Source organism: Ascaphus truei, chromosome 10, assembly GCF_040206685.1.
Source record: "Ascaphus truei isolate aAscTru1 chromosome 10, aAscTru1.hap1, whole genome shotgun sequence".
Taxonomy (NCBI): Eukaryota; Metazoa; Chordata; class Amphibia; order Anura; family Ascaphidae; genus Ascaphus; species Ascaphus truei.
This window is the reverse complement of record NC_134492.1, coordinates 64,635,669-64,657,128: the sequence shown is the minus strand read 5'-3', so window position 1 is coordinate 64,657,128 and position 21,460 is coordinate 64,635,669. Positions and strand designations below refer to the sequence as shown.

Genomic DNA, 21,460 nt, shown 5'->3' with positions numbered 1-21,460 from the left:
GCACTCTGACATCCCAGGAATAGCTTTCTGGGACACAGGAGTTTGTAAAGCAGCCTGCTCAAAGGGCCGACTAATTAACCTCTTAAGCAACAGGGTCCCGACCTCTCTGGAGTCAAAAGAGAAGCCAGGGTCAAAGTGCCTTGGAATAGTAGTGGTACCGACCTCAGTGAGTTCACGCTGGAAATATTTACGCCACGTGTAGGGAATAAATACTTTCAAACAAAACCCCCTATTCTGTAAAAATGAAGGGGAACCTACCCCACCCCCTTCTTACATGCTGTACCCAATTGTATGACTACAGTTAAAATAAAATAAAAAATGAAGTTAGACAAAAGAGTAGTGGTACTCCTGGTCTGAGTAATGATATTTCCTAATCTGAGTAGTGGTACTCCCGGTCTGAGTAATGATATTTCCTAATCTGAGTAGTGGTACTCCCGGTCTGAGTAATGATATTTCCTAATCTGAGTAGTGGTACTCCCGGTCTGAGTAATGATATTTCCTAATCTGAGTAGTGGTACTCCCGGTCTGAATAATGATATTTCCTAATCTGAGTAGTGATACTCCCGATCTGAGTAATGATATTTCCTAATCCGAGTAGTGGTACTCCCGGTCTGAGTAATGATATTTCCTAATCCGAGTAGTGGTACTCCCGGTCTGAGTAATGATATTTCCTAATCCGAGTAGTGGTACTCCCGGTCTGAGTAATGATATTTCCTAATCTGAGTAGTGGTACTCCCGGTCTGAGTAATGATATTTCCTAATCCGAGTAGTGGTACTCCCGGTCTGAGTAATGATATTTCCTAATCCGAGTAGTGGTACTCCCGGTCTGAGTAATGATATTTCCTAATCTGAGTAGTGGTACTCCCGGTCTGAGTAATGATATTTCCTAATCCGAGTAGTGGTACTCCCAATCTGAGTAATGATATTTCCTAATCCGAGTAGTGGTACTCCCGATCTGAGTAATGATATTTCCTAATCCGAGTAGTGGTACTCCCGGTCTGAGTAATGATATTTCCTAATCTGAGTAGTGGTACTTCCGGTCTGAGTAATGATATTTTCTAATCTGAGTAGTGGTACTCCCGGTCTGAGTAATGATATTTCCTAATCTGAGTAGTGGTACTCCCGGTCTGAGTAATGATATTTCCTAATCTGAGTAGTGGTACTCCCGGTCTGAGTAATGATATTTCCTAATCCGAGTAGTGGTACTCCCGGTCTGAGTAATGATATTTCCTAATCCGAGTAGTGGTACTCCCGGTCTGAGTAATGATATTTCCTAATCCGAGTAGTGGTACTCCCGGTCTGAGTAATGATATTTCCTAATCCGAGTAGTGGTACTCCCGGTCTGAGTAATGATATTTCCTAATCCGAGTAGTGGTACTCCCGGTCTGAGTAATGATATTTCCTAATCTGAGTAGTGGTACTCCCGGTCTGAGTAATGATATTTCCTAATCCGAGTAGTGGTACTCCCGATCTGAGTAATGGCATTTCCCAATCTGAGAAAGGTTATTCCCAGTCTGAGTACTGGTACTCAGGACACCCTAATACCTTCACCCGTTGACTAGTAGTATCCCTATAATGGTAACCACACTGCGGTGGCCTCTCTGTCTAGGCAAACATGGAGCAAAGCAGAGAGACACCAAAACCAATCAAATCCATAGCGTGTGCCTCAAGGCCTCGGACATGGTCAAAAAGACTGTGCTGAGGCGCGCTGAGCCGCGCTGAGGGGAAACATTATCCCTATCAGCGCGGCTTTAGACGGCGCTTCCGCAGGCGTGCGGAGGCGAGTGGAATTTCAGCCGACAACCCAATTTTAGTTTTCCTGCTGAGGGAAGCGCAGGACTGGTCACATGAATGCCAGAAGCCAATGGCAGTCCGTGACGTCAGCGTCGTGACGTGGCGCGCTAGTCCCGCCTCGAGGCTCGCCTCCCACCCGGCACACAAGCACACTCGCTGGCGCTCATGCAGGGACACGAAAAATCTCCTGTTTGAGCAGGAGAGCATGAGCGTCAGCGCTGCCCAGCGCCGCTCCCTGCACCATGTCCGTGGCCTAAGGCTCCGAATCAAATACACTGACTCCGTCGCAAGCGCTTATAGTAAGCGCGACGGAGCAACCAAAAATTTTGAAGCCGGGAAAATGTTATTTTTTAGAGAGAGTCGCCACATGTGACTGTCTCTAAACCAATCAAATTGTGCGGCCCGCCCCTTTTAGTGACGTCACTGGCCTTGTCGCCAGCAACGTCGCTAAAAATCAAATTACAACTTTCGCCAGTGGCGACGGCGATGGGTGACGTCATCGGTCGCGTCGCCGTCGCCAGCACTATAAGCGCGGCCTTACACAGAGGCAGTGAGAGACGGGACAGGAGGAAAGCAAAATACTCAACTACAAACATTAGGTATACACTGTAAGTGCTCATTTGCATGTTAATACCCAGAATACCTGGCTGCAGTGGAAGCACTGTATGCTAATAGATAATGGGGAAGGGCAGCGTTACGAACCTGTCTCAGACGTGTGAATGTGCTCATAAGTGGGATGTTTATTGGCTGCACGGGGTAGGGTGTTTGTCACCTTTTTACCCACCATAACATGCTTTGTGTATAGGTACGATAGTAACACAGGTGTGTATAGGTACGATAGTAACACAGTTGTGTATAGGTACGATAGTAACACAGGTGTGTATAGGTACGATAGTAACACAGGTGTGTATAGGTACGATAGTAACACAGGTGTGTATAGGTACGATAGTAACACAGGTGTGTATAGGTACGATAGTAACACAGGTGTGTATAGGTACGATAGTAACACAAGAGTGTATAGGTACGATAGTAACACAGGTGTGTATAGGTACGATAGTAACACAGGTGTGTATAGGTACGATAGTAACACAAGAGTGTATAGGTACGATAGTAACACAGGTGTGTATAGGTATGATAGTAACACAGGTGTGTATAAGTACGATAATAACACAGGTGTGTATAGGTACGATAGTAACACAGGTGTGTATAGGTACGATAGTAACACAGGTGTGTATAGGTACGATAGTAACACAGGTGTGTATAGGTACGATAGTAACACAGGTGTGTATAGGTATGATAGTAACACAGGTGTGTAAAGGTACGATAGTAACACAGCTGTGTATAGGTACGATAGTAACACAGGTGTGTATAGGTACGATAGTAACACAGGTGTGTATAAGTACGATAATAACACAGGTGTGTATAGGTACGATAGTAACACAGGTGTGTATAAGTACGATAATAACACAGGTGTGTATAGGTACGATAGTAGCACAGGTGTGTATTGGTACGATAGTAACACAGGTGTGTATAGGTACGAGAGTAACAGGTGTGTATAGGTACGATAGTAACACAGGTGACATAGGACATCCTCCCACTTTCTTACGGCTTATTCGATATCGCCAGATTTCGGCCAGAAACTGCCCCATTGGATGCTAGGGAGGATGTAGAATAAAACCATTGAAGAAAATTCACGAAGGAAAAAATGCCGGTGCACAGTTAAGTCAAAAGGGGGAACGTGGTGACCAAAGTATTTATTGAATAGTAAAAAACATGAAGAGTGGTACTGACGCTGACACTCTAACACGTTTCACACGCAAAGTCCTTGATAAAACACTTTGCGTGTGAAACGCGTTAGGGTCACCGTCAGTACAACTCTTCATGTTTTTTACTATTCAATAAACACTTTGGTCACCACGTTCCCCCTTTTGGATTAGCTCTGCACCGGCATTTTTTCCTTCGTGGATCTTCTTCAAGTGTCAATCACCAGCGCCTGGGAGCACGCTCAGCGCAGTTCGTCCAGCGGTACCGTGAGTTTTAACACTATCAACACTAAAGTGCTTTCCAGTTAAGCCAGTTGGATATCGTGTTTATTTACATTCTAGTTGGCGGGTGAAGGGAGCGCAGGGAGTCGCGTTCCAGGGCGGCTTCGGGCGCCTCACGTTCACCCCGACATTAGGACGGTTATAGCTTCATTATCCACGGTGCCCGCATTCACATGGACTTATTGTATAAGGTATTACAGTGTCCCCGCTGACACCAATATCGGTTACTATATATTGTTACTATACTGGGGGTTCCTTTACCGGATCAGGGGATGTTTTAGCTCCTTTGCTCTACAATAGAATGAAACCTGCCCTGGAACTAGATTCCATATTCCTCTGTCTTCCCCTTTAGTTATGGGATTCATTTCTCCCTTGTTTAGTTGCCTGTCATTTTCCCCTGTCCCAGCAGCATGCTGTGTGAGAAAATGCAACATTATTGCTACATGTTGTGGCTCCCTTAGACATTTGAGTGAGTTGCTATAGCAGCCTCAGCCTTTCTCTCAAATGAGCTAGTCTGCTTTCTCCCCCTCTGCTCTGGCCACAGATGGTCTGTCCCCAGGCTATCTTGCTACCCAGCATACATTGGGATTTCCTTTTCCACCATCACCTCTGGATGAGTGAGTATCCTGATGTAACTGCTGTAGTGGCAGGATTACCCTTTTCACCTGTCCTTAACTACAAGGCACCCACAGAGAGACACTATTTAAACACCAACATCTCCTCACAAGTGTCTGTCTTTTACCCTGCTTTCCATCAATAAAGTGAAGAAAAGATACAGGACTTGTTGTGCTTTGAAAAGAGGGCCGAGTTGAAGCTATCTGGGCTAAATCATCTTACATATGACCCTGGCCTCCAGAATAGTGAAAAGGTTACCGCGCGCCTTACAGACACTTACAGGAGCTTCTACTCTAGACTTTATGATAACACAGAGCAGCCCTTAAGACAGCAGCAGCTTTACACTGCCAGACAGGGCAGCAAACTTCATACAGCAAACTGCACACAGCCTGCAGCCTTAAAAATAAGCAAGCAGATTCTCACTGGTCACAGCCAGCAATCAACCCTGCACACAAGGCAGCAGCCTTGCAGACAGACAGTGCTTCTTACACAAAACCTGATTGCCTTTTCTCTATCTGAGTTCACCCTCTGCACAGCTCCATAGTGAGGGATTACCATCTCACCTTACCCTGTGCAAGTCCCCACGGCTAGCGCCACCAAGGGCCACGCCACCGGACACCCGCCAGGACACGGGTCAGAGCCACCGGACACCTGTGAGTACAGCTACGCTGAACGCTGCAGGACACCGCTCGGCATCATCTGAGACAGTCGCCCATCGCTGACACAGGTAAAAGACCGCACGCCGCACGCACTGGCTAAAGGCCTACACACACCTACAGCATGGCAGAACTCAGAGCCTCACCAGACATCACGCAGGAGAGTGACCACTCAGACACAGAGACCGCTGCGCAACTGCAACAGGCGCAGGCAGACCCAAGGCCCAAACGGACAGTCACACTGACACAAAAGGCCCGTGAAAAATACGAGACTGACATTGAAGCGCACCGCGCTAAATTAGAGTTGGCCTGGAACACTACCACACTTGGGATACGCAATGTCGCCAGCGCTGGCAATTCTGTACAACAGCTCTAGCAGGCAATAACTCAATTAAAGATAGACCACTCATGCTACAAAGGGCTGTCAGAAGCATACGTCACTTACTTGGCCAGGGCTAACACCGGTGAAAGCCTGCAAGAAAGGGACTTACAGCACAATATTGACTTGACACGTGACAGCCGCGTGCGAACCGCCATCGCAGACGCCCAAAGAGAGAGAAAAGAGCTCCTCCTGGAGACCGCATCGCAGCGCTCAAGCACATCCAGGCACTCATCAAGGTCAGCAAGATCAGCGCAATCTAACGCGTCCAGCGCAAGCACAAACCGCAGAGGCCGCACGTGCCAGGGCCGAATATAGTCGCAGAGAGGCAGCCATAAGAGCAGGAAGAGCGCACATAGAAGAGGAGGAACAGACAGCTGCCGCCACTGCTACCGCCACTACTACCGCCACTACTAACGCCGCCGCTGCCGCTACCGCTGCCGCTAATGCCGCCACCGCTTCCGCCGCTACTGCCGCAGCCACTACGCGTAGGAAAGCCGAATTTGATGCGGAACTAGAGGCACTTAATCAAGAGAAGGAAGCCGCTGCCATAGCCCAAGCTGAAGTCCTAGAAGCAGCCGCGCAACAGGACGGCGGGGAGCACCCTTACAGACGGGTAGCCTCAGAGGATCCAGCCCAACGCACTGAAGACTACGTAAGGAGCCTCTTCAGTGTAAATACCAGCGCACCATCTCGACACGGAGGGAGTGACTCTACAGACCCCGAAGACTTGCTAGGTCCACGAGGAGAAGACGCCGCTCCGTCAATGGTACATGCTGCCTGGGATAGCCACAGCCGCAACAGTGATCCACACGCCAGCGCGCACACGGATGCACTACAACAGGCTCGCCATCCAAGTACACCCACACAGGAAAACACAGCCCCTCACACCGACCAGCAGTCATCTCGCGTCCACACCAAGGAAGAGGTGACCAAACAGACCCTCCCAGCAACTACCTCAGAACGGGACAAACATGCCGATGCCTCAGGCCTGACAGACATAGCCAAGTACATGATCCGGCGTGACCTGGTGCAAGCAGGACTCATCAGCTTCGACGACCGCCCTGAGAACTACCGGACGTGGAAGTTCACGTTCAAAGACGCAATCAACAGCTTGGACTTCTCAGCAAGGGAAGAGCTCAACCTGCTATTCAAGTTCCTGGGGAACGAATCCAGGGAGCACGCGAAGAGACTTCGGGCGGCAAACGCGAACCAACCCCAAGTAGGTCTTGACCTAGTGTGGGAAAGGCTAGAAGAGTGCTACGGTAGCCGCGAAGCAGTCGAGGATTCGCTCTTCAAAAGAGTCGACAGCTTCCCCAAGATCACAACTAAAGACTACTCGAAGTTACGAGAGCTCGGGGACCTGCTGCAAGAGCTGGAGTTCGCAAGGAAAGACCATTCTTTAACAGGTCTCAACGTCTTGTACTCAGCTCGTGGAGTGAGACCCATCCTGGAGAAGCTACCCTACAACCTCCAAGAAAGATGGATCTCACAAGGCTCCAGATACAAAAGGGAGAAGCAAGTCGCCTACCCCCCATTCTCAGTTTTCTTGAGCTTCATTCGCGAAGCAGCAAGGACGAGGAACGACCCCAGCTTCATCATAGGGGCGAAGACCACATCCAGTGCCAGCCATCCAAGGAACGAAAGGTCAGCAGCGAGGTACAAGGACACCAGAACACCCATCTCGGTCCATAGGACGGACGTGCCCCCTACGACCCACGCGAGTCCCGGCCAGGCGGCCGTCAGGGACAAGAAACCAAGGGACCTTAACAAAGAATGCCCTATACACAAAAGGCCGCATCCGCTTAACAACTGTATCGGACTCAGGATGAAACCCATAGAGGAGCGAAAGAATTTACTCAGGGAATGGGGAGCTTGTTTCAAATGTTGTGCTTCCACAACTCATTTATTCAAGGACTGCAAAGAAGCTATGAAATGCACAGAGTGCGATAGCGACAGGCACATAGCCGCTTTACACCCGGAAGCTATGAAGCCCAAATCAAGCAAAGCCCCTAGCCCTTCGACAAAGCAGGGCGGGGAGGAAGAAGTGGGAGTTACACCCCCCACGACGTCGGTAGCGTCCAAATGCACAGAGGTATGTGGAGAAGGAAACGACGGTAGATCTTGCTCTAAAATATGTCTGGTAGCAGTGCACCCAGAGGGACAACCCCAAAGAGCTAAAAGGATGTATGCAATCATCGAAGACCAGAGCAACCGATCGCTGGTCAGGTCAGAATTCTTCGACATGTTCAATATACAAGACAGTGCTTCTCCTTACTCTCTCAGAACGTGCGCAGGGCGAATGGAGACTACAGGGAGAAGAGTGAATAGCTACACCATATGCTCAATAGACGGCAAAGTGAACATGCCCCTTCCCACACTCATCGAGTGCAATCACATGGCAGAAGATAGGAGCGAGATCCCCACACCAGACGTGGCGCGACACCATCCCCATCTAAAGGCTATTGCCGATCGTATCCCACCACTAGACGAAGGCGCCCAGATTATGCTGCTACTTGGCAGGGACATCATGAGAGCACACAAGATCTGCAAACAGCGGAACGGGGACCACAACGGCCCAAGCACTCAAATGCTCCATCTAGGATGGGTGGTAGTGGGAGAAGTATGCATAGACAGGATATGAGGACCCGACAACGTAGACGCCCTACGAACAAACTTGTTGGAGAATGGTCGTACATCTCACTTCAAACCCTGTCCGAACCACTTCCAGGTCCACGAGAAGCTCGAGACCAAAAGGAACTATGGAGACGCGCTTGTGGCAGGAAAATACCCCAATGACCTAGGGAGTACAGTGTTCCAGACAACAAAGGATGACGACAAACAGGCGTCATTAATGGAAGATAACGAATTCTTGAGGTTATTGGATAAGGAGCTCTTCAAGGATGAATTAGGCAGTTGGGTGGCCCCACTGCCTTTCCGCTCACCAAGAAGACGCCTCCCAAATAACAGAGACCACGCCATGTCTAGGCTCGCTTCGCTTCGCCGTAACCTACAAAGGAAACCGGAGACCAAGGAACACTTTGTGGCCTTCATGCAGAAAATCTTCCACAGCGGCCATGCAGAGTCGGCGCCCCCACTGAGAGAAGGCGAAGAATGCTGGTACCTCCCGTCGTTTGGCGTCTACCACCCCCAGAAACCTGGCCAAATTCGAGTGGTATTTGACTCCAGTGCTCAGCATCAGGGAGTCTCCCTAAACGACGTTCTCCTCACCGGGCCGGATCTGACGAACAGTCTTCTGGGAGTGTTGATCCGCTTCCGCAAGGAGCCAATCGCCATAACAGCAGACATTCAACAGATGTTCCACTGCTTCCTTGTGCGAGAAGACAACCGTAACTACTTAAGATTCCTGTGGTACCAAGATGACGACATAGAAAACGAAATCACGGAGTACAGCATGAAAGTACATGTCTTCGGGAACAGCCCATCACCTGCGGTGGCTGCCTACGGCGTCAGAAGAACGGCCCAAGACAGAGAAGCAGAGTTCGGGAAAGACGCCAGGAACTTCGTCGAAAGAGACTTCTATGTGGACGACGGGTTCAAATCAGTTCCCACCGAAGAAGAAGCCATAGATCTACTCAAAAGGACACAAAAGATGTTAGCAAATGCCAACCTAAGATTGCACAAAATAGCTTCCAACAGTGCCACAGTGATTAAGGCGTTCCACGCAGATGATCAAGCAAACGATCTCAAGAATTTGGATCTAGGGACCGACACGCCTCCCACACAGCGGAGCCTGGGGATAAGCTGGAATCTTAAAACAGACACCTTTACGTTCCAGGTAGCCATCGAAGAAAAACCCTTCACACGTCGCGGAGTCCTGTCCACCGTTAACAGTCTTTACGATCCGCTAGGATTCGTGGCTCCTGTCACTATACAAGGGAAGTCTCTTCTTAGAGAAATGTCCTTCGAAAAACAGGAATGGGACACCCCACTACCCCCAGAAAAACGGAAAGAGTGGGAGACGTGGAAGTACTCCTTGAAGGCCCTTGAGCAACTTCAGATCCCACGCCCCTACTCACCTATATCTCTCACCGCCGCACACAGCAAAGAGCTTTGCGCATTCTCAGATGCCTCCACAAAAGCTATAGCAGTGGTGGCCTACCTAAAAACCACGGAAGTGGATGGAAGTTACCACATCAGGTTCATCCTTGGCAAAGCTAAGCTGGCGCCACAACCCGACCATACTATACCCAGACTCGAGCTATGTGGTACAGTGTTAGCGGTAGAACTGGCGGAGCTCATCGAGAACGAGATGGACAGCAAACCAGATGCCGTCAGATTCTACACAGATAGCAAGGTGGTACTGGGATACATATACAACAAGAAAAGGAGATTCTACGTATACATGGCCAACCGTGTAGAAAGAATCAGGAAGTCAACCCAACCAGAACAATGGCACCACGTGCCCACAGATCAAAATCCCGCAGATCACGCCACCAGATCAGTACCCGCATCTCAACTGCAGAACATGTCGTGGCTCACAGGACCAACGTTTCTTGCGCAGCCCGCGGAAACGCCACCAACCCCAGTTGGCGACTTAGAACTCATGGATCCCGAGAAAGATACGGAGATAAGGCCCCCACAAGTATCCGTGTTACTCACCAATGTATTGCACAGAAACGCATTCGGATCACATCGACTCCATCGCTTCTCAAGGTGGACAGCCCTTCTGCGAGCAGTAGCCCATCTCAGGCATATAGCCTCCTCCTTCCGCCAGACACCAGATGGTAAAACTACCGGCTGCCACGGCTGGCACATCTGCAAAAAGTTGCGCACCGTGGAGGAAGTCACAAGGGCTAAGGAAACTGTTCTCAGTCATGTTCAGAGAGAAACGTATGCGGAAGAGATCAATTGCATTCGCGGAGGGAAGAGTGTTCCCAAAAACAGCCCACTTTGGAAGTTGAATCCCTTCATCGACGATGACGGCCTCATAAGAGTAGGAGGCCGCTTCAACAAGTCCCAACTGAGCAGGGAGGAAAGCAATCCTCTTATCATCCCTGGCCGGCATCACATCGCTACTTTGTTGGTGCGCCACTACCACGAACAAATCATGCATCAGGGACGACACTTCACCGAAGGCGCTATTAGGGCGGCGGGCATTTGGGTGGTTGGCATGAAAAGGTTGTGGCCAGTAATCTCCACAAATGTGTTAGGTGCCGAATGCTGCGAGGCAAAAGCCAAGACCAAAGGATGGCAGATTTACCTATCGACAGACTTAATACAGAACCCCCCTTTACCTATGTAGGACTCGATGTATTTGGGCCCTGGATGGTCATCTCACGTAGAACTAGAGGCGGGTTAGCAAACAGTAAACGATAGGCGGTACTCTTCACCTGCATGAGTACGCGAGCTATACACATCGAGATCATAGAATCTATGGATGCTTCAAGCTTCATAAATGCCCTCAGAAGATTCTTTGCAGTCAGAGGACCAGTTAAACAAATACGCTCCGATTGCGGCACCAATTTTGTTGGAGCATGCAAGGAATTGCAAATAAACACTAAAGATAATAGAGACAACAGTATCCAAAGATACCTGCGTGACCAAGAGTGTACATGGACATTCAACCCTCCTCACTCCTCTCACATGGGACGGAGCATGGGAACGCATGATCGGGGTGGTCCGGCGTATCTTGGACTCTATGATGCTGAAAACCGATTTAACTCGAATCACCCACGAAGTGTTAACCACATTTATTGCCGAAATATCAGCGATAATTAATGCTAGGCCTTTGATTCCAGTGTCAACAGATCCAGAATTGCCAAGTATTTTGACACCAGCAATGCTGCTAACCCAGAAAGTAGGTAACATCCCCACCCCAGTCGAAGGTTCCAACTCTAAGGATATGTACAAACGACAGTGGAGACAGGTGCAGCACTTGGCCAACACATTTTGGGATCGCTGGACACTGGTATCTGGTGACACTCCAAGAACGCCATAAATGGAAAACGGTTAAACCAGATATCCAAGTAGGAGATGTGGTTCTGTTGAAAGACAAACAGGTGATAAGAAACGAATGGCCCATGGGACTTATTATCAAAACCATCCCAAGCGAAGATGAAAGGGTCCGCAAAGTGGAAGTTCGGGTGACCCAGAATGGGATCGTTAAAACCTTTTTAAGACCTATCACAGAGACTATCCTCCTAATGCCCAAATCGGACTATAACAAGGAAGAACTGACTACCAGTTCTGTGGACTCTGAGAGACATTGTGGTGCATCAAGCTAACCTAGAGCTGTGCATTCACCTACCTTACCGCGATGGCAAAGGACTTCAAGCTGGTGGTACCGGCCGGTATCCCATCGTTATGTGGACATGAACTTTGCATTGTTATGTTATGTTATATTGCACATATGTTCCACATATACCTAGAATAGTGGTATCTCCAAATACCAGACGGGAGTGTCTTGGAACTAGATTCCATATTCCTCTGTCTTTCCCTTTAGTTATGGGATTCATTTCTCCCTTGTTTAGTTGCCTGTCATTTTCCCCTGTCCCAGCAGCATGCTCTTTGAGAAAATGCAACATTATTGCTACATGTTGTGGCTCCCTTAGACATTTGAGTGAGTTGCTATAGCAGCCCCAGCCTTTCTCTCATATGAGCTAGTCTGCTTTCTCCCCCTCTGCTCTGGCCACAGATGGTCTGTCCCCAGGCTATCTTGCTACCCAGCATACATTGGGATTTCCTTTTCCACCATCACCTCTGGATGAGTGAGTACCCTGCTGTAACTGCTGTAGTGGTAGGATTACCCTTTTCACCTGTCCTTAACTACAAGGCACCCACAGAGAGACACTATTTAAACACCAACATCTCCTCACAAGTGCCTGTCTTTTACCCTGCTTTCCATCAATAAAGTGAAGAAAAGATACAGGACTTGTTATGCTTTGAAAAGAGGGCCGAGTTGAAGCTATCTGGGCTAAATCATCTTACATATGACCCTGGCCTCCAGAATAAAGCCCTAATGAGGATTATTTAGGGATTTAGTGATACCAGGTTACTATTCGCGGCATTCACTAATCGCAGGGGTGTGCAAACTTTTTTTGCTGCACCCCCCCTGCCTGCTCTCCTCTGTTGTTGTGCCCCCCCCTTACCTCACGCGGCGTCAAATGACGCTGCGGGGTCATGTGATGTCACGTGACCCACGGCGTCATTGGACGTCGCGTTACCATGGAAACCGTGACGGCACATGACCCCGCGTTGCCATGGTCATGCGTGCTGAAGCCGTCTGAATCCCGGTATGTAGAGGTTGTCGAGACCTCGCGCGGTCCCCCGGCATTTAATTTAAATGCTTGTGGGGAGAGCGCAGGACCTCTGCAACTGACCACGCCCCCCAACAAAAATCTTGCACCCCCCAGTTTGCGCACCGCTGTATTAAAGTACAGTATGGGTGGCAAGTATCTCCAGTGTCTTAATGTGAACTTGGGCACGACATACAGTACAAAACCTAGGGGGTCTCCTGTGTGACACTGAGGGGGTCTCCTGTGTGACACTGAGGGGGTCTCCTGTGTGACACCGAGGGGGTCTCCTGTGTGACACCGAGGGGATCTCCTGTGTTCCACCGAGGGGGTCTTCTGTGTGACACCGAGGGGGTCTCCTGTGTGACACCGAGGGGGTCTTCTGTGTGACACTGAGGAGGTCTCCTGTGTGACACTGAGGGCGTCTCCTGTGTGACACTGAGGGGGTCCCCTGTGTGACACTGAGGGGGTCTCCTGTGTAACATTGAATTAAACAGGGTATCAGTGAAATTAACTAAAAAAACAGAAATGTCCTTTAAAAAAGAATGAAAGGGCCGAAATGGAGCTCAGTGATTGGCTCAGGCTGTTGTCATGGATACGACCCTCCACCCCCACGCAGTCAGAGTGAGCGGTAACGCATCGCAAAATAATATAGATATCCGTAGCGGACACAGCAGCCATGGGGTTAAACCCTGGGATCTTAATCAGATAATGAATCCGTTAATTAATCAGATGATTAATAAGATAATCAATAAGAAAATGAATCAGATAATCAACCAGATTATTAATAAGATCATCAGATAAATAGTCAGATCATTAATAACATAATCAGATAAATAGGCAGTGTTCGACAAACCTATACATTTTCTCGCCCCGGGCGAGTAGATTTAACCCCCGGGCGAGTAAATATTGGCCCAAGCAGCACACGTTTGGTACTAGGTGGCGAGTAGATTGTTTTGGTGATTTGTCAACCACTGTAAATAGGCATATAATTACTAACAATCAGATAAATGGGCATATAATGAATAAGATAATCAGATAAATGGCCATATAATTAATAACATAATCAGATAAATAGGCATATAATTAATAAGATAATCAGATAACTAGGCATATAATTAATAACATAATCAGATAAATAGGCATATAATTAATAACATAATCAGATAAATAGGCATAATTAATAAGATAATCAGATAACTAGGCATATAATTAATAAGATAATCAGATAAATTATCAGAAAATTAATAAGATAATCAGATAAATAGTCAGAAAATTAATAAGATAATTAGATAAATAGTCAGATAATTAATAAGATGATCAGATAAAAAGTCAGATAATTAATACGATCATCAGATAAATAGTTAGATAATTATTAAGATAGACAGATAAATAGTTAGATAATTAATAAGATAATCAGATACATAGTCAGAAATGTAATAGGATCATCAGATAAATAGTCAGATAATTATTAAGATAATCAGATAAATAGTCAGAAAATTAATAAGATAATCAGATAAATAGTCAGATAATTAATAATATAATCAGATAATTATTAAGGTAGACAGATAAATAGTCAGATAATTAATAAGATAATCAGATAAATAGTCAGAAAATTAATAAGATAATCAGATAAATAGTCAGATAATTAATAATATAATCAGATAATTATTAAGGTAGACAGATAAATAGTCAGATAATTAATAAGATAATCAGATAAATAGTCAGATAATTATTAAGGTAGACAGATAAATAGTCAGATAATTAATAAGATAATCAGATAAATAGTCAGATAATTATTAAGATAATCAGATAAATAGTCAGAAAATTAATCAGATAAATAGTCAGATAATTATTAAGGTAGACAGATAAATAGTCAGATAATTATTAAGGTAGACAGATAAATAGTCAGATAATTATTAAGGTAGACAGATAAATAGTCAGATAATTATTACGGTAGATAGATAAATAGTCAGATAATTAATAAGATAATCAGATAAATAGTCAGATAATTATTAAGGTAGACAGATAGTCAGATAATTAATAATATAATCAGATAAATTATCAGAAAATTAATAAGATAATCAGATAAATAGTCAGAAAATTAATAAGATAATTAGATAAATAGTCAGATAATTAATAAGATGATCAGATAAAAAGTCAGATAATTAATATGATCATCGGATAAATAGTCAGATAATTATTAAGATAGACAGATAAATAGTTAGATAATTAATAAGATAATCAGATACATAGCCAGAAATGTAATAGGATCATCAGATAAATAGTCAGATAATTATTAAGATAATCAGATAAATAGTCAGAAAATTAATAAGATAATCAGATAATAGTCAGATAATTAATAATATAATCAGATAATTATTAAGGTAGACAGATAAATAGTCAGATAATTAATAAGATAATCAGATAAATAGTCAGATAATTATTAAGGTAGACAGATAAACAGTCAGATAATTAATAAGATAATCAGATAAATAGTCAGATAATTATTAAGATAATCAGATAAATAGTCAGAAAATTAATAAGATAAAAGGTCAGATAATTAATAAGATAATCAGATAAATAGTCAGATAATTATTAAGGTAGACAGATAAATAGTCAGATAATTAATAAGATAATCAGATAAATAGTCAGATAATTATTAAGGTAGACAGATAAATAGTCAGATAATTATTAAGGTAGACAGATAAATAGTCAGATAATTATTAAGGTAGACAGATAAATAGTCAGATAATTATTACGGTAGATAGATAAATAGTCAGATAATTAATAAGATAATCAGATAAATAGTCAGATAATTATTAAGGTAGACAGATAGTCAGATAATTAATAATATAATCAGATAAATTATCAGAAAATTAATAAGATAATCAGATAAATAGTCAGAAAATTAATAAGATAATTAGATAAATAGTCAGATAATTAATAAGATGATCAGATAAAAAGTCAGATAATTAATACGATCATCGGATAAATAGTCAGATAATTATTAAGATAGACAGATAAATAGTTAGATAATTAATAGGATAATCAGATACATAGTCAGAAATGTAATAGGATCATCAGATAAATAGTCAGATAATTATTAAGATAATCAGATAAATAGTCAGAAAATTAATAAGATAATCAGATAAATAGTCAGATAATTAATAAGATAATCAGATAAATAGTCAGATAATTATTAAGGTAGACAGATAAATAGTCAGATAATTAATAAGATAATCAGATAAATAGTCAGATAATTATTAAGATAATCAGATAAATAGTCAGAAAATTAATAAGATAAAAGGTCAGATAATTAATAAGATAATCAGATAAATAGTCAGATAATTATTAAGGTAGACAGATAAATAGTCAGATAATTAATAAGATAATCAGATAAATAGTCAGATAATTATTAAGGTAGACAGATAAATAGTCAGATAATTATTAAGGTAGACAGATAAATAGTCAGATAATTATTAAGGTAGACAGATAAATAGTCAGATAATTATTACGGTAGATAGATAAATAGTCAGATAATTAATAAGATAATCAGATAAATAGTCAGATAATTATTAAGGTAGACAGATAGTCAGATAATTAATAATATAATCAGATAGATAGTCAGATAATTATTAAGGTAGACAGATAAATAGTCAGATAATTACTAAGGTAGACAGATAAATAGTCAGATAATTATTAAGGTAGACAGATAAATAGTCAGATAATTATTACGGTAGACAGATAAATAGTCAGATAATTAATAAGATAATCAGATAAATAGTCAGATAATTATTACGGTAGACAGATAAATAGTCAGATAATTAATAAGATAATCAGATAAATAGTCAGATAATTATTAAGGTAGACAGATAAATAGTCAGATAATTATTACGGTAGACAGATAAATAGTCAGATAATTAATAAGATAATCAGATAAATAGTCAGATAATTATTAAGGTAGACAGATAAATAGTCAGATAATTACAAAGATAATCAGATAAATAGAAAGATAATTAATAAGAAAATGAATCAGATAATAGGCTACGTGGCCCCTTCCTCTTATAGGACAGTAAGGAGTCTCTTGGGGGGTCGGGCCCGGGGTCCCTGTCCCGGCGCAGACTTACTTCTCATAGTCGCTCCTGCAGTACAGCTTCTTGTCTCGGTAGAAGCAGCTGCTCTCCAGGGGCTCTTTGCACGCACAGCACTGAGCACACTGCTCGTGCCACAGGCGGGTCACTGATCCGCAGGAGGGAAGCGCTCGCAGATCACCCGCTCACAGCCCTCGCACACCCACTTCTGATCCAGCTCCCGGGCCTGCAGCACCGAGGGAAGCAGAGCAATCATCAGGGGGAGCAGCAGTAATCCTCTGCAGTATCACTCATCAGTAGTATTAATCCTCTGCAGTAGCACTCATCAGTAGTATTAATCCTCTGCAGTATCACTCATCAGTAGTATTAATAATCTGCAGTATCACTCATCAGTAGTATTATTAATCTGCAGTATCACTCATCAGTAGTATTAATCCTCTGCAGTATCACTCATCAGTAGTATTAATCCTCTGCAGTATCACTCATCAGCAGTATTAATAATCTGCAGTATCACTCATCAGTAGAATTAATAATCTGCAGTATCACTCATCAGTAGTATTAATCCTCTGCAGTATCACTCATCAGCAGTATTAATAATCTGCAGTATCACTCATCAGTAGTATCAATAATCTGCAGGTATCACTCATCAGTAGTATTAATCCTCTGCAGTATCACTCATCAGCAGTATTAATAATCTGCAGTATCACTCATCAGTAGTATTAATATTCTGCAGTATCACTCATCAGTAGTATTAATAATCTGCAGTATCACTCATCAGTAGTATTAATACTCTGCAGTATCACTCATCAGTAGTATTAATCCTCTGCAGTATCATTCATCAGTAGTATTAATCCTCTGCACTATCACTCATCAGCAGTATTAATAATCTGCAGTATCAATCATCTGCAGTATCAATAATCAGCAGTATTAATAATCTGCAGTATTAATAATCTGCAATACCAATCATCAGTAGTATTAATAATGTGCAGTATCAATAATCAGCAGTATTCATAATCTGCAGTATCATTACTTATTAATAATCTGCTGTATTAATCATCTGCAGTATCACTCATCAGTAGTATTAATAATCTGCTGTATTAATCATCTGCAGTATCACTCAACTGTAGTATTAATAATCTGCTGTATTAATCATCTGCAGTATCACTCATCAGTAGTATTAATAATCTGCTGTACTAATCATCTGCAGTATCAATAATCAGTAGTATTAATATTCTGCAGTATTAATAATCTATAATATCAATCAGCAGTAGTATTATTAATCTGCAGTATCAATAATCAGCAGTATTAATAATCTGCAGTATCATTACTCTGCAGTATTAATAATCAGCCGTATTGATCATCTGCAGTATCAATAATCAGTAGTATTAATAATCTGCAGCATTAATAAAACGACGTTTGTAATTATCCCCAGTAACATAATAATCTGCCATATTAATAATCTGTAGTATGAATAATCAGTAGTTGGTTTCGATAATGAATAGTATTAATAAGCAGTAGTATCAATAATTGGCAGTATTAATACTCAGTAGTATGAATAATCTGTACTATCAATAATGACTGGTATTAATAATATGCAGTATTCATAATCAGCAATCATCAGGGGGATTAATAATCCACAGTATTAATAATTCACAATTTTAATAACCTGCAGTATTAATATTCAGTAGTATCAATAACCAGTGGTATCACTAATGAGTAGTATCACTAATGAGTAGTATTAATAATGAGTAGTATCACTAATGAGTAGGATTAATAATGAGTAGTATCACTAATGAGTAGTATTAATAATTGAGTCTCACAGTGCCAAATCAATGTCATTTTTTTGGAACAATTGGCACCCTGAAAAAAGAGGCAATCCAAGCAGTTTAAAAAGAATAATGCTTTTTTGGGGTTAATCTAGGCCGTTTTTGATTACTTTTATTGAAAACGAATTGATCGATCGGCAAAGATCCTGCTTCCCCGGGTTCACTAAATGTCTGCCTTTCAGTTTCAATCAATCCTTCAGTCACTATAGATCAGCAGCTACAATGTATCTTATTACTAAGGTAACATTATCTATTGCTACAGTTTGCAGCTCAAACTGCTGGTAACATTGGCAATACATTATCACACACAGGAAAGTGTTACAAAGATCTTGCACTGCTGGGGAGGTGGGATCAACCTGATATAGAAATCACAGGATGCTCAGCGTATTAACACTCATTAAACATAGCATTGAGAGATTAATTTTAAAATAAAAAAATGCAGTAAGTATTATCTGATACTACAGAACTGATTTATTTAAACACACATGTGGGGTAATGCTGGAATTGCTGAAAAAATCAGGAGACTTTCTGGGCTATGACTCCTGGGCGAGTCAGCATCCACCGTGACCCTCTATACTACTAGTATTACAGTACTAGTATTGTGCCCGGGAGTATTATCTGCATTTATGCTTATATAGTCCAATTGTACTCACTAGGTACATGAGAACCAGGAGGTAGTATTAATAACGAGTATTATTAATAATGACTACTATCAATAAGGAGTAGTATCAATAACAAGTATTTATCTATTCTCTCTGTCTATTTATATATATTGATCTCTTAAAGATATATATATATACAATATATATATATATATATATATATATATATATTATATATATATATATATATATACATATTGATATATATATATATATTGCACTGCGTGTTATAGATATATATCTCTGTGTGTTATAGATATATTGATCTGTTATAGATACATTGCCCTGAATTGCTGATCAATGTTGTAGAATGAATTAACCCCCTCATTCCTGAAGATATATTGGTCTCCATCAGCTGCAGAGAAGATTTGGTGTAAATTCCAATTACTGTGTGTTCCTTGGACTCTCATATAAAAGATCATTCAGATAACCCCAGGGCTTTCAGAAGGGAAGGGGTTAATCTCCTCAATGTCATCTGCTTTATTAAATCTGCTGTCTGCAGCCTGAGGTGTGAATTCTGAAACTCACACAGGAGGTTTAATAATGTCCAGAAACGAGAGAGAGAGAGAGAGAGAGAGAGAGAGAGAGAGAGAGAGAGAGAGAGAGAGAGAGAGAGAGAGAGAGAGAGAGAGAGAGAGAGAGAGAGAGAGAGAGAGAGAGAGAGAGAGAGAGAAGGAGAGAGAGAGAGAGAGAGACAGAGACAGAGACAGAGAGACAGAGAGAGAGAGAGAGAGAGAGAGAGAGAGAGAGAGAGAAGGAGAGAGGGAAACTATATCTCATGGAAACTCACAGGAATGCAAACAGTGAATACATATTAAATCACACTCACCTTTATACTGTATGTTTATATGTATATATATGTGTGTGTGTGTGTGTATGTGTGTGTATATATATACACTACCGACACACTTTATTGAAGTGTGGTCGGTACCCGCAAGCCGGGAAATCTCCCGGCTTGCTAGTGGCCGCCCCTCGGCGTGCCGCGCGTCATAGACGCGCGGTCACGCGTCATCGGGAGCATGCGCCCCCTGCACGCGTGTCCAGGGGCTCCCCGAGGGAGCCCTGGTGTCCCGCGATCGCGGGACAGCGGCAGGGGGTTCCGGGGGAGCCGGCGGACCCGGCAGCGGTAGGGAGAGGCGCCCCGATCGGAGGGCGCTCTTCCGCTGCTTCGGCGCGCGCCCGTCACACTCGGGCGCGCGCCAGGCTACTGCTGCGGCACAGAACGGGCAAATGCTCGAATAAACTGTGCCGCAGCAGTATAGTGTTCGACAAACCTATACATTTGCTCGCCCCGGGCGAGTGGATTTAACCCCCCGGGCGAGTAAATATTGGCCCAAGCAGCACACGTTTGGTACTAGGTGGCGAGTAGATTTTTTTGTGTGGTGATTTGTCAACCACTGTATATATATATATATATATATAGTGCAGAATAAAGGAGTTCTTCAGTATTAGGTGATACCTTTTTTATTCGACTAACAATTTATGTCATAGGACAAGCTTTGGAGAGTTCTCCTCTCTTCTTCTTTATATATATAAACAATAAGATACCTTGAAGCACGAGATCAGGAGACAGCACTCTGTAAGTTTGATCACAGGTTTTTGTATTGAAAAAAAAGACACATAAACCGACATTTCGGTCCCCCCGGTGGGGGGTCCCACCTTGAGAAAGGTCCCACTGAGGGACCGAAACGTCGGTTTATATGTCTTTTTTTTCAATACAAAAACCTGTGATCAAACTTACCAGAGTGCTGTCTCCTGATCTCGTGCTTCAAACGGTATCGGAGGGTTTATTATTGCTTTATGGGACAAGCACCCAATTTTTTCTACTTGCAAGTGGAGTGCCGGCTGCTTCTGTGGATTCTATATATATATAGATAATATATATATGTAGCACTGAAAACTTAATATATATATACAGTGTGTGTGTTTTGTACTAAAACCATTGTTCACAGACCGCTATAATATAGATTAATTGCGCGCATATATATATATATATATATATATATATATATATATATTATTAATCTATTAATTAATAGATTTAATATTCGCGCAATTAATCTATATTATAGCGGTCTGTGAACAATGGTTTTAGTACAAAAACACACACACTGTATATATATATTAAGTATA

General features: G+C 42.9%; 1 protein-coding gene across 1 annotated transcript in view; it reads right to left on the bottom strand.

The window, feature by feature from the left end:
- The window catches only part of LOC142503347 (LIM homeobox transcription factor 1-alpha-like), a 149,435-nt gene extending 132,340 nt beyond the window's left edge, over positions 1-17,095 (bottom strand). Inside the window, 3 exon segments of the mRNA XM_075615502.1 lie at positions 16,876-16,982; positions 16,984-17,001; positions 17,003-17,095. Coding sequence (XP_075471617.1) covers positions 16,876-16,982; positions 16,984-17,001; positions 17,003-17,095 — 218 coding nt within the window.
- Between the last annotated feature and the right edge of the window lie 4,365 nt (positions 17,096-21,460).